Source organism: Epinephelus lanceolatus, chromosome 22 (assembly GCF_041903045.1).
Source record: "Epinephelus lanceolatus isolate andai-2023 chromosome 22, ASM4190304v1, whole genome shotgun sequence".
Taxonomy (NCBI): Eukaryota; Metazoa; Chordata; class Actinopteri; order Perciformes; family Serranidae; genus Epinephelus; species Epinephelus lanceolatus.
The window spans coordinates 35,290,044-35,312,096 of record NC_135755.1 but is presented as its reverse complement, the minus strand read 5'-3'; the positions used below and the strand labels follow the sequence as shown (position 1 = coordinate 35,312,096).

Below are 22,053 nucleotides of genomic sequence, written 5' to 3'. Positions count from 1 at the left end.
GAGTGGGTAGATAGACAACACCAACACGCAGCAGTGTAGCAAGTGCTGAACTTTGTAAGGTGACTTTTGATTCCTGATTCACAGTGCAGATACTGACCAGCAGGTGGTGCTGCAACAGCTCTCTGTTCTCCTTTACTACATGTGCATGCTGACAAAAGTCTTAAAACAATCACATTTTGACTTTTTGCACTCTGCATATAGGCATGTTCTGTTAATATAAACCTATATATTGCTTTGTTTTCTGGTTTCAATCAAAAATGGTCATCCTTTCGTGGCGCTACTGTACGCCGGGCAGCAGGGTTGGCTTGTTATCTGGCTGGACCCTGTTCCTTAAAAAGTGGAAAACTGGAATGTCTATGAGTGTTTTGTGCACTATATCACAGTCGATTGTTTTTGTTACTGTTAAGTGTAAGAATGTTAAAATGTTATAAAAATGTTTTGTTTTTTTTTGGTTTTTTTAAAGGTCATTAAAAATAGTTATAGTATGTCAACAATGTTATAGAAAAGGTAGCAGGAAAGTTGTAGTATATTATGTCATCTAAAAAAAAGTAATTAAAAACATCATAGTCATAATATAAAAACAATTATATGTTATGCATGCACTTTTCCTGTGTGGCCCTTAGTCCTATGCTGGCTCCCAAAAATAGCACACAGCCATCAACCCTGTTCTGAAATGTTTTGTTTCAAAACACAACAATGGACGGCTTGGCTGTTAAGTTTCTAAAAATTCACCCCAGTAACCCCCCTTGAGTGTTGGGTCACAGAAGGTGCAGATTTAACATTGTTTGTTACTTGCTCACGCCCCCCATTTGCTACACTCCCTGATTTTGTTTTCATACTGCCAAAGCTGAAAGAAGACTGCTTGGGCTTTCCCACAAATTTGCACAATTGCTATTTAAAAAAGGCTATAGTCAATATCATCCCCCTGCAGAGCCAGAGAGCCACCATTTTAGATGTATGTGCTCAAGAGGGCGGGGTATCTGTCAATCATTTAACATCAACACAATCTCCTGGTGGTCAAAAATGTATCAGTTTTTATTTCAGTCAATCACTTTGCAGTAGTGGGACTAGTCAACATTTCAACTAGCAAGTTATGCTAGTGCTAGCTAGTGTCTGTGTTGCCTTCTGTTGACACTTTGTCTAGGGTTAATGCTTGAATGGATGGTCTTGTGGGACTAGTCTGCTTTTTTCGGAGGGTAGGGGAACAGATTCAAACGTCCAAAAACACATAATTGAAACCACAAAATATCTCCATACTGCCCTTCCGTAGTGATCCAAGTGTCCTGAAGCCCTGACATAAAAAGTTGCTTGGAAAAACTTCATTTCACTTATGTGCTTTTGGATGTTTGAATCTGGGGTGCCGTAAGCCTCCATTAGGTGGAGTTGTATTGCTACCCTTGGATCTCCGCAAGTGATGTGAGGACTCTAAAACTTCACCTGAGCCTCCATCGGCATATGGGTGAGTAGATAATGGCGGAATTTTCATTTTTGGGTGCACTATCCCTTTAACTAAATCAAAATCAGCTGAATAAATCGGTTTACAGACTGAACTTTGTGTAAAAGAAATAGTGGAAATTTTCTGAGAATCTTCTCAACCGCAAAAGGTGCAAAATAGTTAGGCTGCCCCTGCACTAGGATACATCTCTAAATCTTGCCAGAGCCAAGTGACTGCTTCTGCTGCGGTATCACCAACATATAACGTTATGTCTTTTCCCGGAAAAGGGAAACTGGAGTTCAGGAGGAGCAATGTGGATTCCGTCCTGGCCGTGGAACAGTGGACCAGCTCTTTACCCTTGTGAGGCTGCTGGAGGGGTCGTGGGAGTTTGCCCATCCAGTCTACATGTGCTTTGTGGACTAGGAGAAGGCTTATGACCGCGTCCATCGGGGGTCTTGTGGGGGGTACTGCGGGAGTACGGGGTGCCAGGCTCACTGCTACGAGCCATCCGATCCCTGTATGACCAAAGTGACAGCTGTGTCTGCATACTTGGTGTAAAGTTGAACACGTTCTCGGTGGGTGTAGGCCTCCGCCAAGGTTGTCTGTTGTCACCAATCCTTTTTGTGATTCTCATGGACAGGATCGCGAGGCGCAGCTGGGGGGAGGAAGGGGTCTGGTTTGGGGACTTCAGAATTGCATCTCTACTTTTCGCAGATGATGTGGTTCTGTTCGCTCCATCACACCGTGACCTCCAGCATGCACTGGGGCGTTTAGCAGCTGAGTGTGAAGCAGTTGGGATGAGAGTCAGCACCTCCAAGTCTGAGGCTATGGTCCTCTATCGGAAACCGGTGGATTGCCCTCTCCGGGTTGGGGGAGAGTTACTGCCTCCAGCGAGGGAGTTCAAGTATCTCGGGGTCTTGTTCTCGAGTGAGGGTAGAATGGAGCGTGAGATGGATTGGCGGGTCGGTGCGGCTTCTGTAGTAATGTGGGTGCTGCGCTGGTCCGTCGTGGTGAAAAGGGAGCTGAGCTGGAAAGCAAAGCTTTCGATTTACTGGTACATCTACATCCCAACCCTCACCTATGGTCATGAGCTCTGGGTAGTGACCGAAAGAATGAAATCGCAGATACAAGCGGCGGAAATGAGTTTCCTCCATGGGGTGGCTGGGCTCAGCCTTAGAGATAGGGTGAGGAGCTTGGACATCCGAGGGGAGCTCGGAGTAGAGCCACTGCTCCTTCGTGTCGAAAGGGGTCAGTTGAGGTGGTTCAGGGATCTGACTAGGATGCCTCCCACTGGAGGTGTCCCGGGCACGTCCCACTGGTAAGAGGCCCCGGGGTAAACCCAGAACACGCTGGAGGGATTATATATCTTGTCTGGCCTGGGAACATCTTGGGGTCCCCCAGGAGGAGCTGGAAAGTAGGGAGAGGGATGTCTGGGGTGCCTTGCTCAGCATGCTGCCCCCGCGACCCGGCCCCGGATAAGTGGATGAAAATGGATGGATGGATGGGAAACTGGGGTTCCAAAAAAAGAAAGGAAGAAAAAGAGAAAGGAATAGTAAAGGACTGAAAGCAAACTCATTCATTTCATTTCATTTCTTCATGATATGGAGCATAAACATTACATACCATAATAACAGAACAGTGGCAAATGGCATGGCTAAAGTACAACAAAAGTTACTTAAACAAAGGAAGGACATTCTTCAAAAGCACCTAGTTTACAAGAAACTTTTGGGCTTATCTGATTCCATGACTTCCTTCTTCTTCTTTCTTCTTCTTCAGGATATGCTCCAACTTGTGTAACTTGTTAACCATTACGTCAAAATGATTTGCTAGCCATCTGTCTGCCTTTGATGCAGTTTGGTCGTGTCTAATGATGTATATAATCTTATGAATTTTTAAAGGGGAACTAATGTTTTTTTCAACCTGGGCCCTATTCTCCGATCTACTTTTGTCTAAATGAGTGATAGGATGTTCAATATTTGACATTTCTCCAGTACGAAGCTAGGGCTGACCTGCCTGCAGCCCGTGAGCGTGCGCTATATTAAATAATAGGCACTCAGACAGCGTCAAACAACGTCAAAATACGTCCACTAAAAGTGCATTTTTTCACACAGATAGGCTCGGATTGTTAGTATAACTATCCGACAACATAACGGAAAGGAGAAAGGACTGTGTTTACCTTTAGCTGGACTTGGACATGTTCCTCTGCCTGTTGCAATTTTAGTATGTGATACCAAAGTAAATCTCGTGAGACGTGAGATTTCAGAGCCAGACTTTCACTCTCTGAGTGAATGTTTTGACTTGCCGCAACAAACATGTCCAAATTTTTACCCGATTTTGACCAACTGGATCTGGATGAGCCATTTGAATTTGATGACCGCCCGTATTTATTTGAACACGGTTTGGCTGTACGCAACACACAAGTTCAGACCAGCCGTCACCATCTTCAAACTTCCATTATATAATATTCCAACCCGACCTCACTCTGAAGTTGTCGAAAACCAGCGCTTAGTCAGCGACTTCCAGTGTCAGACACCAACGAAAAAAGTCGTCTTTTCACATCAGCATGATACGCAGCCAGCTGCAGTTATTGTTTAACGGTGCCCGGGGTCTTCAGGGGGAAATGTGGAGGGACAACAACGTAACTTAAGAGGGTAAAAGTCCGAGTAGCAGGGGCATCAATATAGACAGTGCAGGCAGTGCGGTTGCACTGGGGCCCATGGAGTGGAGGGTCCCGACTGCCACCTGGAAATACACCCGTGTTCAAAGAAGAACTCACATTAAAACAAAAATGGTGCCATTTTCCATACATGCCCTAAATAAGGCAAACCCATCTCCACAATGGTTTTGTAAAACAGTGTCAATCTATAACAAATTATAAACATATTCTACATAAACTATTTAAAAAACTATAATTTACCAATAAAAAACTATCAAGTTAAACTAATAATTTCCTATTTTCTTTTGTAGATTTGTCTTATACAGATATGTAATGATGATTGCTGTGTAATATGTATGTTAATGTGTCCAATATCAAGTAACTGCAAGTGGATGTAACGTAAAAGTGGCAGTAAGACACACTGTTGCTAAAATATATATACACCAAAAACTGTGTGTATGTGTGTGTGTGTGCGTGCGTGCGTGCGTGCGTGCGTGCGTGCGTGCGTGCGTGTGTGTGCTTCATAACTTGTAACTAGGGCGTAATAGGACCCCTCATAATAGTGTGCACTGGTAGGTTGGGTATGAGGGGTTATGTGGATGGGTCCAACAACCACTGATTTTGACCTGTGAAGCCGGTGTTCACTTTTCATAAGATTGTGAAGTCAAACCCTGTTCTTTTTTCCTAAGCCCAACCATGTGCTTTTGTTGTGTTGTACCAATGAAGTGCATTTATTTTGAGAGAGACTGTATGCAAGCTGTATATTTCCTGTGAAAACAGAAGTGTATTTTGAAAACAGACAATGCATATAACATGCAGGCTGAAGGTGACACAGCATCCCAGAACATCAACCATCAAGCAACGCACCCAGGGTACCTTGCATATCATATGCGTGGACGTGGAATGAACTAACGTTGATATGTGACAAGGTCAGTATGAGAATGTATTGAATATTCAAAAGGTGTGTGGGAGAGACATATCCAAAGACTAAGGGTGGGGGGCCCACGGAGACTGCTTATGCATAGGGCCCAGGATTTTGGTTCTACACCCCTGCAGGGTTGTAGAACCAAAATCGCCTATGTGGCGATAGGCCTATGTGATTTCATTAACACTTTCTGATAAGACAATCTGATACAATCTCTCTCCAATACGTCTCTTCTAATAGGCTACATGTGGGTGAGATGGGGTGACAAGCCCAACATAAATGAAGCCAGTAAATTATTTTGAAATTATATTTAATGTAGCCTATATGTTGCCTATCTTTGCTCATTCTTTAAACATAAATTGAATTTATTTCATGCAGCCTCTTTAATTTTTTATTATAATTATTAACATGTTGCTTGAACTTCAGACACAGTCTGTGTCCCCAGAAAGTCTGGCTCCGGTCCTGAGAGATGGCACCATAAACTGCGAATTCATTCACCAGCTACTGTTCATTCAACAGCTCGAGCACTGCAGCTAATTGGTTCGATCAAAGGGGGGGGGGGGGGCAGAGAAATCTTATGAATGAAACACAGTCTGGTGACGTCAATGGGGACCGCTTGACGCATGAATCACGTGGGCCGGGGAGGACCGAGGTATAAGACAGCAGCAGCCGCTGTCCGTGGTTCTGAAATCAGACCGAGCCGAGGAGCGGAATCCCGGGAGAGGAGCACAGGAGGTGACCGCAACTCAGTGACAAACAACAACGGTGACGACACTTATCATTAGACAACAACTTACACACAATAACAACAACAACAACAACACGGTTCGGGCAGTGGGCTCCGTGCATGACAGCGGGACTTCTAGCGGCTCCGAGTGTGACGTGACTGGGAGGGGAAGCTGGAATCCCCCCGCTGCTCTCACTGAACTGCAAGTAAGAGGCAACTTATTTTACTTTACTTTTTCCTCTGGAAAAAAATAAATTAATTGGGTTGACTGGTTGATTACTGATACTGAGAAATCTGATGAAAAATTAAAATCCTTCCGAAGCTCCGCAATTTTTCACTGTGCAGTTCACATCTGCAAAGAATGTAGGCTACAAGAGAGAGAGTTTCTGTTGTTTGTTGGGTTGGAGAAGGTTTAATAGTCATCTGAATACATTTAAATTCCCTTTAGATACATGATATTTTTATTGATTAGATAAATCCAATAACATATTTCACAGTCTGTAGTTAACAGATAAATTAGCGGGGTTTTTTCATGGGACATTTGCATTATTTTGCGGTGAATTACTGTGCGGCCCCTGTGGGAGCTGAATGGATTGTTACTTGTATCCCTTTGTTTATGGTCAACAGAGGTGGCTGTTGCCCTCTTCCCCGTCATCATCATCATCATCGTCATCATCATCATCATCACAGTTATCTTCATCTCCAGCCATCTCCACCATGACTCGCTTTGCCAAAAATAACCAGATGAAAAAAAAGAAGAAAAAAAAAGCAGAGTAGATTGGAGCTGCTTCAGACGCTTCCCTTGATGTGCATTAAGGTGCGGTGGCGCTAAACAGGTTATGATGCCACAGAGACAATGGCAGTCCTTTGTCGTGTCTAAAATGTCTGCATAACACTGACGTCCATGATTGTTGGGGGGGTTGGAGGTTTACAGTCAGTGTGTAGGCTGTGGGGAGGTTACTCATGTTGACAGTCTGGAGGTGGCTTTATGCTGACAGATTTTTGTCTTGATTTCTTGCCTCTCAGATTGTTAATCCGTTCTGCTGCCATAAACTGTGGTGTTGACCCGTTCAGGCCAGAGGGCTCCTGCAGGACAGAATAGGAGAGATGCAACCAAGCTGATGTGTTTGGTTTATGATGAGATATGTCATTCGATCAGCAATTATTTGCTGCGTGTTTGCACATCACGCATCCCTCTGCAATCCAGCCACCTCCACTGCCTCTACTGCAGAACGTGCCCGTGTTGGTCTGTTATTGGCTCTTGGATTTTATTTTTTTATTTAAACTGAAAATAAGAATAAATTCCATCACAAATAAGCTTGTTTTTTAGATTGTCTTGAGGATGTCTTGAAATATCTCTGATGGCTATAAAAATCATTTCTAAAACTCAATAAACGTAGATTTTTTTTTTAATTTATGTAGCCTATTTATTCATTTTTTTTTAGATAATCTCGCGTTATATGGCCGATTTTTTTTAACTTGAAATCTATATATATATAGACAAAATGACTGCAGATATTTTCGCAGTGTCCTAAAAATTAACTGCAGCAAACAGTGCAATTCGGCGGTGGTCCATTAAAAAGAGGATCGGCTATTATGGGGATCTTTTGCGCACTTTAAACAAATATACTGGGGCGCAGACTAATGTGTAGGCGTGTTGAAGAAATGGCAATACACGTCAACGTCAGTGCACTTGTTGCACTCCAGAATGGTGGACCAAACATTTCAACCGATGGAAGCAATCCCCCCACCCCACCACCACTCACCCACCACCACTCTCTCCTCCTCCCCGCACCAGAAACTGTACTTACTGGAATCACTAATAATAACTCTATCAGCAAAACAACATTCCTATGTTGCAGTGGTGCAGTGATCCTGCTCCTAAAGAGCCACATCTCTCTACTCTGCCCACACCTAATAAGATAAAGAGTTGGTGCCTCCCAATTCTTCACTGGCTGAACGCACCTGATCCAGCTGATTGCACCTGAGGATCAGTTAGGAAAAGAACAGCAGAAGTTTATGTTTTCACATGTGAAACACAAGAGGCCAACTTGCATCCAGATCACTCCAGCCGCAATACAGCAATCTGCAACTCAAAGCAAATGTCAGCCAATGGCATAAAGTGTGTGTGTGTGTGTGTGTGTGTGTGTGTGTGTGTGTGTGTGTGTGTGTGTGTGTGTGAGCTCTAAGCTACAAGCCTGTACAGTTAGTGGGGGGGACCCTCCCCACTTCTTGACCCTTTACTCTACAAGCTACACAGCAACAGTCAGTATGTTTACATGCACAGTCGGCTAGGCCATTTAATTGGACTACTGTCCTTGTCGCAGTATATAAGCACGGGAGGGGAATCGATTTATTGACTGAAGTATATTTGACTCCGCTACGATAGGTGGTGATATGCCCCCTTTCAGCCTGTCAGTGTCTGACCTTTTTCCAGTTGACCTATTACATCACAGACCAAACAATCGACAAACAACTTAGCTACTGTAGCTAGCAGCAAACTGGGACCATGGTGGACAACTTAACAGTTCTATACGTTTTGTCCGTAATGTACATTTTGTAACGTTGTTACAGGCTTCTTCTTCTGCATTTAATGCTGTTTGACTTCTGGGTCAAAGTCCGGGGTGGAAACTGTGGAGCATGTGGGTCTGATTAACTGCATACATGCAGGAGTAATTCAACTCCCAATTACATTACATGACATTAGAGAAAATGGATTTATTTTTGATAATCCAGTTTACACCAGACTTTTAAAATCAGGTTAATATGTTAGTTCTACTGAAATTGTACTAAATTGAATTTCTCAAAGTTGGACTAACACACCCAGATAAATGTACTGACTGTGCCCAGCTATGTTTTCACTGAGTCGCCGTTAGAGTGTTGTACTACTGCTACAAAGCACCTCCACTGAATGTCATCTCAAGTTTGTATTTGGACATAAAATATCTGCTTATGATCAGTGTCTGAGCCACATTTCGCCACTCCACTGCATCCCTGTATGCACCGCAATACACAGAAAGCTAGCAAAGTGTCAGCTAACTAAGCTAAATAACACATCACCACAGCTAGAAACAAACCATATGATTGGTTGACACCTCACTGCATCATTGGAGTGCTGGCAAAAGTTGAGGCCAGCTCAGCTTTTGTTTGTAGCATGTCACAGCCATCAGCAGCGTCTTGTAGTCTGTTGCCGTGTTGCTTGTTGTGTGAAAACAGTATAACTTCCAGTCCCCTTGCTCAGACCACACCCATCTTTGAACCAAACTTTAATTTTGATCTCAATGCACACCTTTAAAGTTTTGTGGCTACATCCCAGCTGGCACCAGACATCAAAAAATTAAGTTAGAAAGATGTTGGACTCTTACGTTGGACAGACGTTAAATTTTAGATGGAATGAAAATCACGTTGACCGTATTTTAAATGCCAAACAATGTTAAAATTTCAAGTTATGTGGACCTTTAACATTACGACGTTCTGGAAACGTTAGGTTTTGCTCTCCATACCTTACAACTAAGTGTTATTCTGCATCAAGATGACATTGGCATGAGACGTTTGGAAGATGTTGGATTTTGGTTCCTTAAAGCAGCTGTGCGGAACTTTACGTTTTCGTGGTTTATAGTGCCCCCTTTAGTCGAAGTGGTATGACACCCACAGCCTGGTGTCGTAAAATTTCGACTGCTATGGGGTGCCGTTTGTAAAGTGGCTCACGCTGAAAATAACACCAACATTTTGCCACATTTAGCTTCAAACAATGTTTAAAAAAGTGTTGTGAATTTTTTAACGTCACCTTTTACCACATTTACAGCAATATTTGTTAACTTGGAAATATATTAAATAGTTAAATCTAAATATTAAATGTGGCACCTAAATGTTAAATGTTAAATCTAAATATTAAATCTAAATCTAAATGTTAAATGTAAAATCTAAATATTAAATTTAAATCTAAATCTAAATGTTAAATCTAAATCTAAATGCTAAATATAAATATAGATGTTAAATCTAAATGCTAAATCTAAATTCATTCATTCATCTTCTAACCGCTTCATCCTCTTAAGGGTCGCGGGGGGGCTGGAGCCTATTTGCATATTAGCTAAATTAGCATATTAGCATATTAGCTAAATACTTAGTTTCACCCAGAACATTTAGATTTAAATTTAGATTTAATATTTAGATTTAACATTTAGATTTAGATTTAATATTTAGATTTAGATTTAGATTTAATATTTAGATTTAACATTTAACATTTAGGTGCCACATTTAATATTTAGATTTAACTATTTAATATATTTCTAAGTTAACAAATATTGCTGTAAATGTGGTAAAAGGTGACGTTAAAAAATTCACAACACTTTTTTAAACATTGTTTGAAGCTAAATGTGGCAAAATGTTGATGTTACTTTCAGCGTGAGCCACTTTACAAACGGCACCCCATAGACTGCAACCGGCAATTACCGCATGCATTTATTTTGGAGAGCGAGAGGAAAATCATAAATGTTCTGGTGTAGCTCTGAATTTCTTATAAACTGAGGACAACTGCCTGCTGTATATTTGTGTTCATGGTCACAGTCACAGATAATTTTGTGGCGTTTGTTGTAACATTACTAGACAAAAGCGGTTCACGTCAGCTAACATTATATTTAGCTTGCTTATTACTTCCATGTCATCGCAAACAACTTCCAGGTGTATACCACCACCTACTGTACAAGAGTGTGCAATGTGTCCGAAATCATTATTACACCCTACTACATGTCATTTAGCCTGTTTCTTAAATCCTACTCGTAAACACGGCTCCTTTTTCTTCTGTGGTTTAATGGCTGCGGGCCGCTGCGGGCATGCAGACTTACTTCCACCTCTGGGTGCCGTATTCTGGTTTGCTGACTTCCGCTGTGTCCGACCCGACCAAGGCTACGCTAAACAGCCATATAGAGAAAGGCTTTTTTGTTGCTGTTGGGTTCAAATAAATATGCAGATCTTCAAGGGGGGGTGATACGAACTAGGGACAGTTTTATAAATGGTAAAAAGTTCCGCACAGCTGCTTTAACAACACAACTTAAAAACAACAAAATATCGACATCATCTGTCGTCAGTATTCTTCATCAATTGACGTTGGCATTAAATGTCCTGACATTGAATTTTGGTTACCCGCCATCACAACCTAAATTCAACCAAATATTAACATCAAAAGATCTTGTAACATTATTGCGTTGACAAAATCAGTCTACACAGACATATAAACATCTGAAAAAATACTCAAAATAACTTATGTGGTAGTTACATTTGGTGTCACCAGTACCACGTTTTCCCACGATGAATTCTGCTGACAGTGATATCTTTAGCAGTACATACACTACCACAAACATGACTACAGAGCATGTTAGCAAGCAGCTAGCGAGAGTGTGGACATAATAACCTTTGACCTTCTAGCATTAGTGACATAGGCAGTAACAGGTAGGTATGAGCAGTGTTGTGTCTCGAGTGTCCACTTGTGTTGGGATCACTGAAACGCATGTTAATACCAGGTGTAAACATGACTGTGCTGTGGTTATGTGCTACAAGGCAACAAGTTGGAGACTTATTGTTACTGAAGATGTGTTTTTCTCTCTCCTCCAGGCATTTCTGATCCCCCTCGCTGATCGCAGCAAGCCTTGTTCTGAGTGACCATGATTGGGTACCACAACGCCTCAAGTGCCCTTACCCTCCTAGTCCTCCTGACAGGGGCTTCCTTCCTCCATCTGTCCACCCCCAACCCGATCATCACCCCTGGAGATGTCGATAGCCCACACAGAGATACTCCTCCTGTGAAGGAAGAGGAGACACGATCAATACAGAAGGAAGAGGCAGAAGAAGAAGAGGAGCTCTTTAAAGATGTGGATCCCAAAACACTAGCAGCAGTTTTACTGGAGGCACTGAATCGCTCACAAGTGGAGAAAAAGAGGGAGGGAGCAGAGCACGCTGGGGTGGAAGAAGAAATGAAGGCTGAGATGGGAGAGGTTAAAAAAGGAGAAGCTTACAGAGAAGTGAGGACAATGAAGGGAGCAGACAGAGACAGAGATGGACGGCAGGAGTTGGAGCTGCTGATGGCTGCACAGGGGAAGGAGCAGGAAAGAGAGGAGGAAGAGGAGAGAAAGAAAGCTCAGGAGGAAGAGGAGAAGATGACAGAAAAGGTGACCAGTCGTACCACAAGTCAGACAGTCCAGGTCCAAACAGAGCAGCAGTCCTCTCGTGTAGATGTGAGAGGGGAGAAAGGGCAAGGTGCCACCTCTCAGCAGGGGCCCAACAGCCCTGAGCAAGGCAGCAATGAGGAGGAGGAGCAGCTCAGCCCAGAGGAGCTGAAGAACCTGGAGACTATGATGAAGGAGTTTCCACGTTTGAACACAGCCACAAAGAGGGAGGGAGATTCAGAGCAAAACCAGAGAAAAAGCAGAGGTTACAGCAGCTACAACGACATCATACCACTCAACAAAGGCAACGACCTCGCCATGTCTAAGAAGAAACTAAAATGGCAGGAGGAGACACAGAAAGGCCTGAACTTCCCAACATTCAGGGGAGGAAACTTTATGGATGACTTTGAGGACAATAATTACGCTGGCAGCAATGCTGAACAGTCCAAACCTCCGGCAGAGCAGGAAGTGATGGAGGATGATGAACCAGAGGAGGAGGAGGAGGAGGAGGAGGAGGAGGAAGAAGACGAAGAGGTGTTGAGTCCTGAGGAGGAGGAAGCTCGGGCTAAAGCAGAGCAGGAGGAGATGAGGAGGCAGGCTGCCGAGGCTCAGAGAGCCAAGATGGAGGAGGAGAAGTTGGCCGACATTGCCTCGGACATGCTGCTGCGCTACATGGTCAAACAGAACAACGGGAACAAGAAGTATGGCTCGTCTTTATCCAACGCTGCTGAGGACAAAAGGTCCGACGAGGAACAGGAAGTGACGGAAGAGGATGACATCGACCCCCAGACCATCGACAAGCTGATTGAGATCTCCAACAAGCTCCATCTCCCTGCTGACGACGTGGTGGATATCATCAGCGATGTGGAGAAGAAGAAGAAGAAAGACGTGCCGCCTGACATGACGTCTCGTTGGCAGCGACCTCCACCTCCGCTGTCTTCTTCATTCTCATCAACCAATGGGTTCTCAGCATCGCAGATTCCAACCAATCAAAATAGCTTCCCTGTCTCTAAGCAACCATCACCAGCTGTCAATCTCCTCAAAACATGGTTACAGGAGAACTCACAAACCAAATCACAGGATCTCTGGAGCAAACCTGCCAAGCCTCTGTTAGCCAATCAGAATCGCTGGCCCAAACCTCAGAAGCCTCTGTCAATTAAACAGGACTACTGGCACATATCACCAAAATCTGTTTGGACTGGCTACCCTTTGTACCCCTACACATACCCGTCCTACTACCAGAGGAAACTGTACCCAGACTACTACCCCATCTATTTTCCTCCTCCCCCGAGACCCAAACCCCGTTACTTCGTCCCCAAACCAGCTCTTACCCCCAACAACTACCTGGGAAATTCCGTGGATGACTCCTCTTTCCCTCCCAAACGTCGTTACCACAGCTGGGTCCAACCTCGGCTGAGAACCCCACCCTCAGGCCTCCAGCTGAGGCCTTACTACACCAGCTACAGGTTTCAGCCAGTACCCATCCCCAAACCCCGTTCCCCCCCCCGAATTCCTGCAATCCCTCCTCAACAGAAGTTTTATTACTCAGCCCCTGCAGCACCCGCAGTGACGAGAAACAAAGATTATGGGGCTGGAAAGCAACCAGAAAGCAACAACAATGACGATCTGGAGAAATACATACAGCAGATTCTTATGAAGAGACCGATGTTGGACTGAAAGGCGATTAGAAGAGAGTGAGAACAAGAGGAAAAGATGAGACATGAGCAGAAAAGAGCGTATTTATGATTTTGTATTGCTGGTGTTTGGTTTTGTTAAATATGTAACAAGTTCCTTTCTCCTATTTTGATTGGTTGTGATTTGGACAAGGACATAAAGGAGGACTTTTTTCCAGATTTAGTCTGGATGAAATGGAACTTTGGTGGGAAAATGAACAGAAGATATAAATCTACACTCCTCCTCTGTGAAGGAAGGGGAAACAGGATGAATGTGGACTGGTGGAAAGCATGACACGGCAAAGATTTGTATCATGCTAGAACTTTTCATCCAAACTCCGCATGACAACATTCTCCATTTGGACATTTTACAATGCCAACAAAGGAGGACGCTTAAATATGTTGTTACCTGTACCTTTAAAAAAAAAAAAAAATCTGTTTCAGAGTCAGAGGTGGTGATGGATACTGGAAAATGTTCGATGGCTGATGGAATTTTACAGTTGGTACACAAAGGGAATATTTGTGTAATTATCTCAGGCAGGAAATTTGAAAAATATTTCATCATCTTTCTAAAATGACTTACATTACATGGCCAAAATTATGTGAATGACAAACATTTCAGCCATATGTGATGAAAAAAGGGAACACTGATGTTGGGTGATAAGGTCTGGCGCACAGTCGATGTTTAAATTCATCCAAAAGGTGTTGGCAGGAAACAGCCAAACACAAACCAAGGGGCCAGGAAAAACATCTCCAAACCACAAGGTGTCTACATACCTCTGGCCATATTGTGTATCAGCTGACATAACTTTAATCTCTTACAGATGGAATCAAAATCAGACATCCTGTTGGAATGGCCATATGCTGAAAAACATTCACAATCTCATTTTTTTTAAATGAATACATTTTTATGCAAATGTATCATTTTTGTATAAAAATGCAGTAGAAACATTTCAGCAGAGCAGCACCTTCTTATCATGTATACTCACACATAGCCACCGAAGCTCTTTATCATGAAATATAACGCACCAAAAAAAGCATATTTCATACAAAGGGCTGTGGAAGCCACACTAACACCACTATAATGGCTTGGATGACTCATCCTTTTGCATAACTTCAATTACCTTGTTGCTATGGTGCCAAACCCTGGCCAAACTCTATATGGCATTCTTTGATGCCTTCAGAGGAGGATGCAGTGGTGGAGGCATACTGCTCCTTTACTTAACCAGTTTCTAAAGAATAAGGCTGGTGTTATTCTATATTTAATTTTAGAACACCAAATGTGTGTGTTACTTTTGGACCCCTCCTCTGGCTTTCATTTCCAAGCCTTTTTCTTGCTACTGAGGACATATCTCATGGTATTACACTCACTTTTGTGACAAATGAAAAAGAGAGGTTGATGGAGAAGTTCAAACCCCACATATTTTCACATCTCTACATGCACAATGTACAATGGTGCCTTTGTTGGGGACTATTTTCAGTGGAGGATTAGTCAAGCGATCATAGTTTCTGGACAATAGCGCAGCTCTATGGATCAGAAGAATAAGATATATTGGGCTTTGATACACACAATACTTGTTAGTGGATACATTCATGGTTGGTTTGGGTCCACATCAAGTGGCAACCTAAAAGGCTGAAAAATGAAGCCAAGGCCAAAGTGCCAAACCTACAGTCCCTTCAATGGCCACTTGAGGCTGGCTCTGAAAAGCAAATCAATCCCCAAAGACCCCCATTTTAAAATGCCCAACTTTACAGCTACTTTCCCGTTCATGACAACTGTAAGGGAGTTGAATTTTATTTTAACTTGCCTCTTCGCATTTTAATAAGGCTTAAAGTTACGCATCATGAGTGACAGGCTATCTGCTGATAATGTCCTCGGTTTCATAGTCAGATCCACCCCTCACTCCTCCACGGCTAAGGGGTGAGAATTACCAGAGGATCCATAATACGATATTATCACAATACTTATGCTTAAGATGGCCAAAATGCCGATATCAAAACTTCAGAATGAGAGTCCACAAACCAATGGGTGATGTTGTGGTGGCTATGTCCATTATTTTACAATAACAACAACAGGGGGTCCTTCATTCATTCATTCTTTTCTGTACCCGTTTATCCTGATGGAGTTTGGGGCCTATCCCAGGTAACACTGGGCAAGAGGCGGGGTACACCCTGGACAGGTCACCAGACTATTGTCTGTCACAACAGAGACAGACAACCATTCATGCTCACATTCACACGTACCTGCATGTCTTTGGACTGTGGGGGAAGCTGGAGTACTGGAGAGGGCCCATGCTGACGCAGGTGGAGCATGCGGGCTCTGCGCCCTGGGTTTGAACCAGGAACCCTCTTGCTGAGAGGCACCAATGCTAGCCACTGCACCACTGTGCTGCCCCATACAGAGGGCTCTATTAAAATGAAAATATATCTAAAAAATATACAACAACATGAATCCAAGATATTATTAGCAAAGATAATTAGCTTATTCATGGAAAAGAAATTAAATTTACATTACACAACAATAATGATAAGCTAACTGTTACCCATCCTTGTGTAATCATGCTAGCTAGCTAACACTGAATCGCTGTGCAGCACTTATCCATAACAGCAAGGTGAACTAGTAGCTAAATTTAACTTCATTATTATTCCAAATGTACAAACATTCTTGTGCACCACAATTGATAATTTTGTAAAGTTTTAAGCAAGAGACTCTGACATACGTCCACCTCAGAAACCTCCAGCAAAAGTGTAGAAGGGGACGCTAATGCACCTAGCCATGCTACAACTGCTACTAACTTGGCAGCTACAAGCAGGTGCGAACAAAAGAAGACCAGAAAATATTAAGAGATTTATCTCAAGTACAACTCAGCTTTATACAATATATGTAGCAGGGGGTCCCTGCTCTGTCTCTCTTTGAGCTAAGGGGTCCTTGGCCTGAAGAACATTGTAGACCCCTGGTCTATGTTCTGCACACGAGATTTGTGTATTTGTGATGTAGTTAATCACCAGCCTTATTCTTTAAAGATACTCTCCATGGTTTTGTTACAGCACCCCAAAGTGCCCCCAAAGTTACCTTTAGCTCAATAAAGATCATTTAGTGTGATTTTAGCATTCAAAATTTATTTTTCATTGATCATTTTCAACTGAGAATCCATTCTGATTTTTTTTTTATCTAAATGTTGCACAACATTCAGTCATACATTTTATACATTTGTAGGTGGGAAGTTGTTTCCAAACTCTGAGCTGAAATCGGTTGCCTTACATGTCACTGTGACATCCCTGACATTACTTTGTTTTTTTCTTTTGTACCATTTGATGTTTACCATGAGATCAAGGCTGACATCACTTTTGTAATGGTAGCAGATGGGATAATAGAAATGATTCTCTGAAACTGATTCCAGTGGAGATGGGATCAGTTGGCTCATATTCAGGTAAAACTAAGTTCACAATTTTAAAAAAAAAACATGATGAGGGGATTTTCATTGCTTGGATTGGTAGATGGCAGTGTTATAAAAATGATTGTAAAAAAAAAAAAAAAAAAGTTTTTTTATCATGCAAAAAAGAAAAGGATTGTACTGCTGAGATTTCCTTTCTTTACTTAAATGGCTACTGATAATCGGTTGTCAATAAACATAGGCTTTTTTCCACGTTAACCTCTTTCTCAAATAACATCACTGGAAACAAGAGCAGATGCTGCTCTTTGGTTAGTCTGTATTGTTGACCTCTGCGGTTATCTGTTGCTAAGGGATGAGCAAATCTCAACATCTTTGTTGCCAAGCCAAAACAGAATCATGGCATTGACAATCTCATACTGAAAAAAAAGTCAACAAAAGGCCATTTGTTTTGAAAAAGAGAGTGAATCAAACAGAGGGGTTAAAACAAAGCTTTTTGTAAATTCTAATAATTTGTTGTCTTTTACAAGATTAAGACGGAGGTTATAGATTAAGATGTGGGGAAAAAAGGGGCTGAGATCTGAAGCTACAGACCAGAGGTGAGGGTACAGTGTCTGCACGTTTATGTATACTTGCATCTAAACCTTGCTTCTTTGAAGATGTACAAGCATCAATTAAAAAAGTATAAAAAAAAATTAAAGATGACAGAAACAATGACGTCAGTGTACCTTAAAATCACTGTTTGAGTCATGTATGCGGCAAGTGTTGTCCATGGTCTTTCTAGATGTACCTTGTTGTAACCATCGTAATAAACATGCGTTTGCTGGATGTACATATGCGCATGTCAATGACTACTTTTGCTACACATAAAGAAACAATAAAGTCAACTATTTTTATTACAAAATGTTTCATTGTGGACAGAGAGAATTTTTATGTGAGTGTGAGAGGAGAAAGGAAAGAGCCTGGATAGCCATGTCACTGGACCTGGATATTACAGTCGCAAAGGCATTCATATTTTCCAGTCTTCCTGTTTTCAGATGTCATTAACACCTGAGTGACTGAAATGTCCAGGTACTGTGAGATAGTTACAGGCTTATGTCATGTACTCTGACAGTCCTGGACATTGCATTTGGCATAGATTGATACATTTGATGGACAGATGGACGGATTGGTGGATGGCCTTTGAAGTGAGAATGAGACAGAGAGAGAAAAAGATTACGAATCATTTTGAGGAACGTGAGTATCAACAGCAAATCTCATTAATTGAAGTTTGTCATGGAACAAAATAAAGAGAAACTTTAACTACGTAAGTCTTTGGTTTAACAAGTCTATGAATACACATTTTCTCTCCTAGTTCTAGTCACATCTATCCATAGCTTCGGTTTTATTTGACTAGGTTTCTCTGAAATTCTTGCCTCCTCCTTAACACAGTGGAGGTGAACAGAATTTAGTTTGTGCTGTTTTTATGCTGTTGAAGTATATAGGCTAGTTGAAATCTATGTCAATGTAGAGTTAAGGAATCACATACTGATAAACCTTGGTTTCTTATTTTGCAGTTAATAGTACTAATTATCTGATGTGCATAGACTAATACAAGTAACATTTTAAGGTCCACAACAATCCTGTTTTAATCTGTTGTGTATCCATACATGTTGGTTGATTCATTGTTCTTCAATAGGCTGGTTAGGTTTTTCCTTAAAAAGACAAATACACAGCTTTAATTTAAAGGGCAATTACTATGAACAAGCCTTCTCAAGTTTAGGGTAGACTTGTGGGTACCCATAGAACCCGTTTTCATTCAGATATCTTAAGGTGAGAGTTCAAGGGGCCCCTTTGAAAATGGCCATACCAATTGTTCCCTCACCAAAATTTAGCTTAAATTTGGAACATTACTTGACCGATTTCCCAACAAGCTATGCCAACATGGTTGGCATACCTAGTGGATGCCCTAGCTTGGACCTCCTGGACCAAAACATCAGTTTCCTCCTGAGAGAAGTTTGGCCGTCTGACGCTGCTGCTCTCTTCTGCCATGGTGAATTGAGTAAGCTCTCATCACGCCTTTCCACGGCGCATTTAAGGGCGAGGAGAGGGGCTCATTTGATTGGTGTGATGTGAATCGGCTGTGTAAAACCCACTCCACGCCTTCTCTGGTGGGAAAGAGGAGTAGCTGCGCCAGCGCACACGGTGTGCCAAACTTGCAAAATCTGCCTGGCCATACCCAGTTGGCGAAGCGCAGATACGCTGCGCCTCCGCCTCACCCAGTCTGCGAAACTAGAGGCCTTGGTTTCACACAGGAGACAAATAGCAGTCTCCTTGTTAAAGGTCCATGTTTGTTTGACCTATCTATCATCCCTTGCTTCTATCCTATGCTGACTTTCTTGATCTTTATACTTAATTCATGTGTCCACCATGACAAAACAAAAATCCTAATTGACTGCATTGGCAGTGTTTCACTTTGCCAACACATAATTGTAACAAAGAACCCTGGCGCTGGGTCTTGTGCTGGCTGAATTCAAGTTGCTACTGGGTTGTAACTGAAGGTCCATGCTGGGAGTTAGTGGTTAGGATGGTGATAAAGGTTGCTTGCCAAGAGCTTCAGCCATCTTTGGGTTTACTGTACTTTCATCTCTGTCAGAGAAAACTGATTACTTACAGCACAGCTACACTCACAGAAAACTGAGCCTCCAACCTGCCTGTCAAACTGTATCAACCCATAAACCTTTTCCAGTCCGGACTGAGTAGAGTCCTGAGAAGATCAGATGTTAAGTCTGGTGGCCGGTGGCTGCTTGCTCTGCTGTTCAGACGCTAACAAGTGGAACTAACTGCTAACAGCCACTGCTGCAACTAACAAATTCCACAAATCCACTCAGGAGCTCTGCCATTCACAGTCAGACACACATGGCTGATTATTTACTGCTGAATTACAGCTCACAACTCACGCCAACAGCTGACTGCTCCAGTGTGAGTGTTTTCGCTGGCTAGCAAAACATCCTGGTGAAGACTATTTACTGGAGTTCGCCAGCCTGTCGCTCATGCAGCATTTGAAGATAATTACAAACACAGCCCTTCTTGGCTGTAAACTAACATTTTCGTCAAATCACGTCAATGAAAATGAAATATAGATTTCATCTTTTTTTATCATCAAGATCCATTTTTAGCTCATCATTGTTTCATTTATGTCATAGAGAAAAGGTCACTGACAAACATTTTCAGCATAGTTTTCATCAGATTAACACTGATTGCCTCTTGAGGTAGCTACAAGTGGTATTGCAAGACAAGAGGAGCCAGGGCTAGCTGGTGAGCATTCTAACAAGAAAAAAATAAAAATAAAAATAAAATAAAGTAAAATAAAATAAAATAGTACTCATCTCTGCAACACAATACATAGACAATACATGAACTTCTTCACATGCTGTCGATAATGTTAGTTCATTTTTAAATGTTCTAAACTAAGATTCTGGCCATATCTTAGACATTGCACATTTGAATAAACAAACATGCTGGAACTGTCAATTTCATTGAAGCCAATGACTGTCTCAATCATGGTCTGGTGCATTGTGAAAACTACACTCTTCTTGTTATAAATAAATCCACATAAATAAATCACATCCAGGGTTAAGAATGATAATCCCCTGTGATCCTTGTGAAGTCCTTTGGGCTGATTACAGCACAGACAGTAATTAAAGGTGGGAGGGAACAGGAGGCAGGATTTGGCTTGCTTTGATACATCGTGCTGCTCAGGGGTGGGGGTGTTTGGCAGGATGATTAGAGGTTAGAGCAGTCATCAGTGGAGATGCTGATTGTGGGCTGCAGAGGTGTGCTAACTCCCACGCAGAGCGGTAACCACAAATGCATGTCCGTGTGAAGGTTGGAGAAACACCAAAACTATGAAACTACTGACGAGGACTTCCACAGGGCGTCAAATGAGGTTCAGTAATTCATACTCAGGACAGGATGACATGAATGGAGGTGTAAATTGACTAGGTGGTGAGTGTGTGACAGAAATAAAAGACAGCCAGTAAGAGATGGGATGTGCATTAGTAAAGGAGGACTCAGACTGAGACATTATGTTAAAATTAGTTATAAGGCTACAGTAAAAATCAAATAAAAAGAAGGACTGCTGGTCAGAATAAAGAGAAGACAAAGAGAAAGTGGAGAAGACAGAGAAGATAGAAAGCATGCCAGATGACAGCGTGAGGAAAAAGTAACACAGGGCTGGGCAGAGGCAGGGAGGAGGGAGTGAGGGATGAGAGAAGGGAGGAGTGGAGTGGTTGATGGTTGCAGCTCTGCCCATGGAGAGGTGCAGTGATTCATGATGTCACGTGGTAAAGACTGGGTGACTCATCCACCAACATCATCATGCAGCCACTGCAGAGCACCCAAACACACACACACACACACACACACACACACACACACACACAAAAGTGCACACATTAGACATATGTACGTATGCATGCATGCTCATGCACACAAAACCACAAGCTGATCAAACATATTCATGAGCATACAAATTCTCAGTAGTAAACATGAAGCAGCATGCTCATTAAAACCCATATATTTATATCAGAAACATGCAGAGGTTACTGGCAGCAATTAACAGTAATACTAACATATAGCCTATAAAACCCATCATTCTCTCTCTCTCTCTCTCTCTCTCTCTCTCACTCTCTCACACACACACACACACACACACACACATATTATACCCCATCTTTACCCGGTGTTGACATTTGATCACTATCTGCTTATGTTTTGACATCTGATCATGTCAGTTAGTCCTTACACCTGCTGTGATTAAGCCTGGTTAATTATTCTCATTTAGCCCACATTGTGATCAGATCTCAATATGTAAATTTAGCAGGCGGAGCTGTAATTCGGCCATATGTGCTCTATTTATTCAACATATCCTCATACAACGGTTAATATGATATCTAACAAATTAGTGCCCCACAAATGGTGATGTCACGTTACATACTGAACGTTATGTAATTTACTTAATGTACAGTTAGGTAGGCTAGATTTAGGCAAGTACAGTAGGTTAGATTTAGGCAAGTGCTGTTAGATTTAGGGGGAGACACTAA

At 42.2% G+C, this 22,053-nt stretch overlaps 1 protein-coding gene across 1 annotated transcript; it reads left to right on the top strand.

Moving 5' to 3' along the window:
• Positions 1–5,662: 5,662 nt before the first annotated feature.
• On the top strand, positions 5,663–16,676 carry vgf (VGF nerve growth factor inducible). The gene is made up of 2 exons (XM_033610265.2): positions 5,663–5,949; positions 11,354–16,676. Exon 2 carries the CDS (start codon positions 11,404–11,406, stop codon positions 13,579–13,581), a length of 2,178 nt encoding a protein of 725 aa, XP_033466156.1. The 5' UTR covers positions 5,663–5,949; positions 11,354–11,403; the 3' UTR covers positions 13,582–16,676.
• The last annotated feature ends 5,377 nt before the right edge of the window (positions 16,677–22,053 follow it).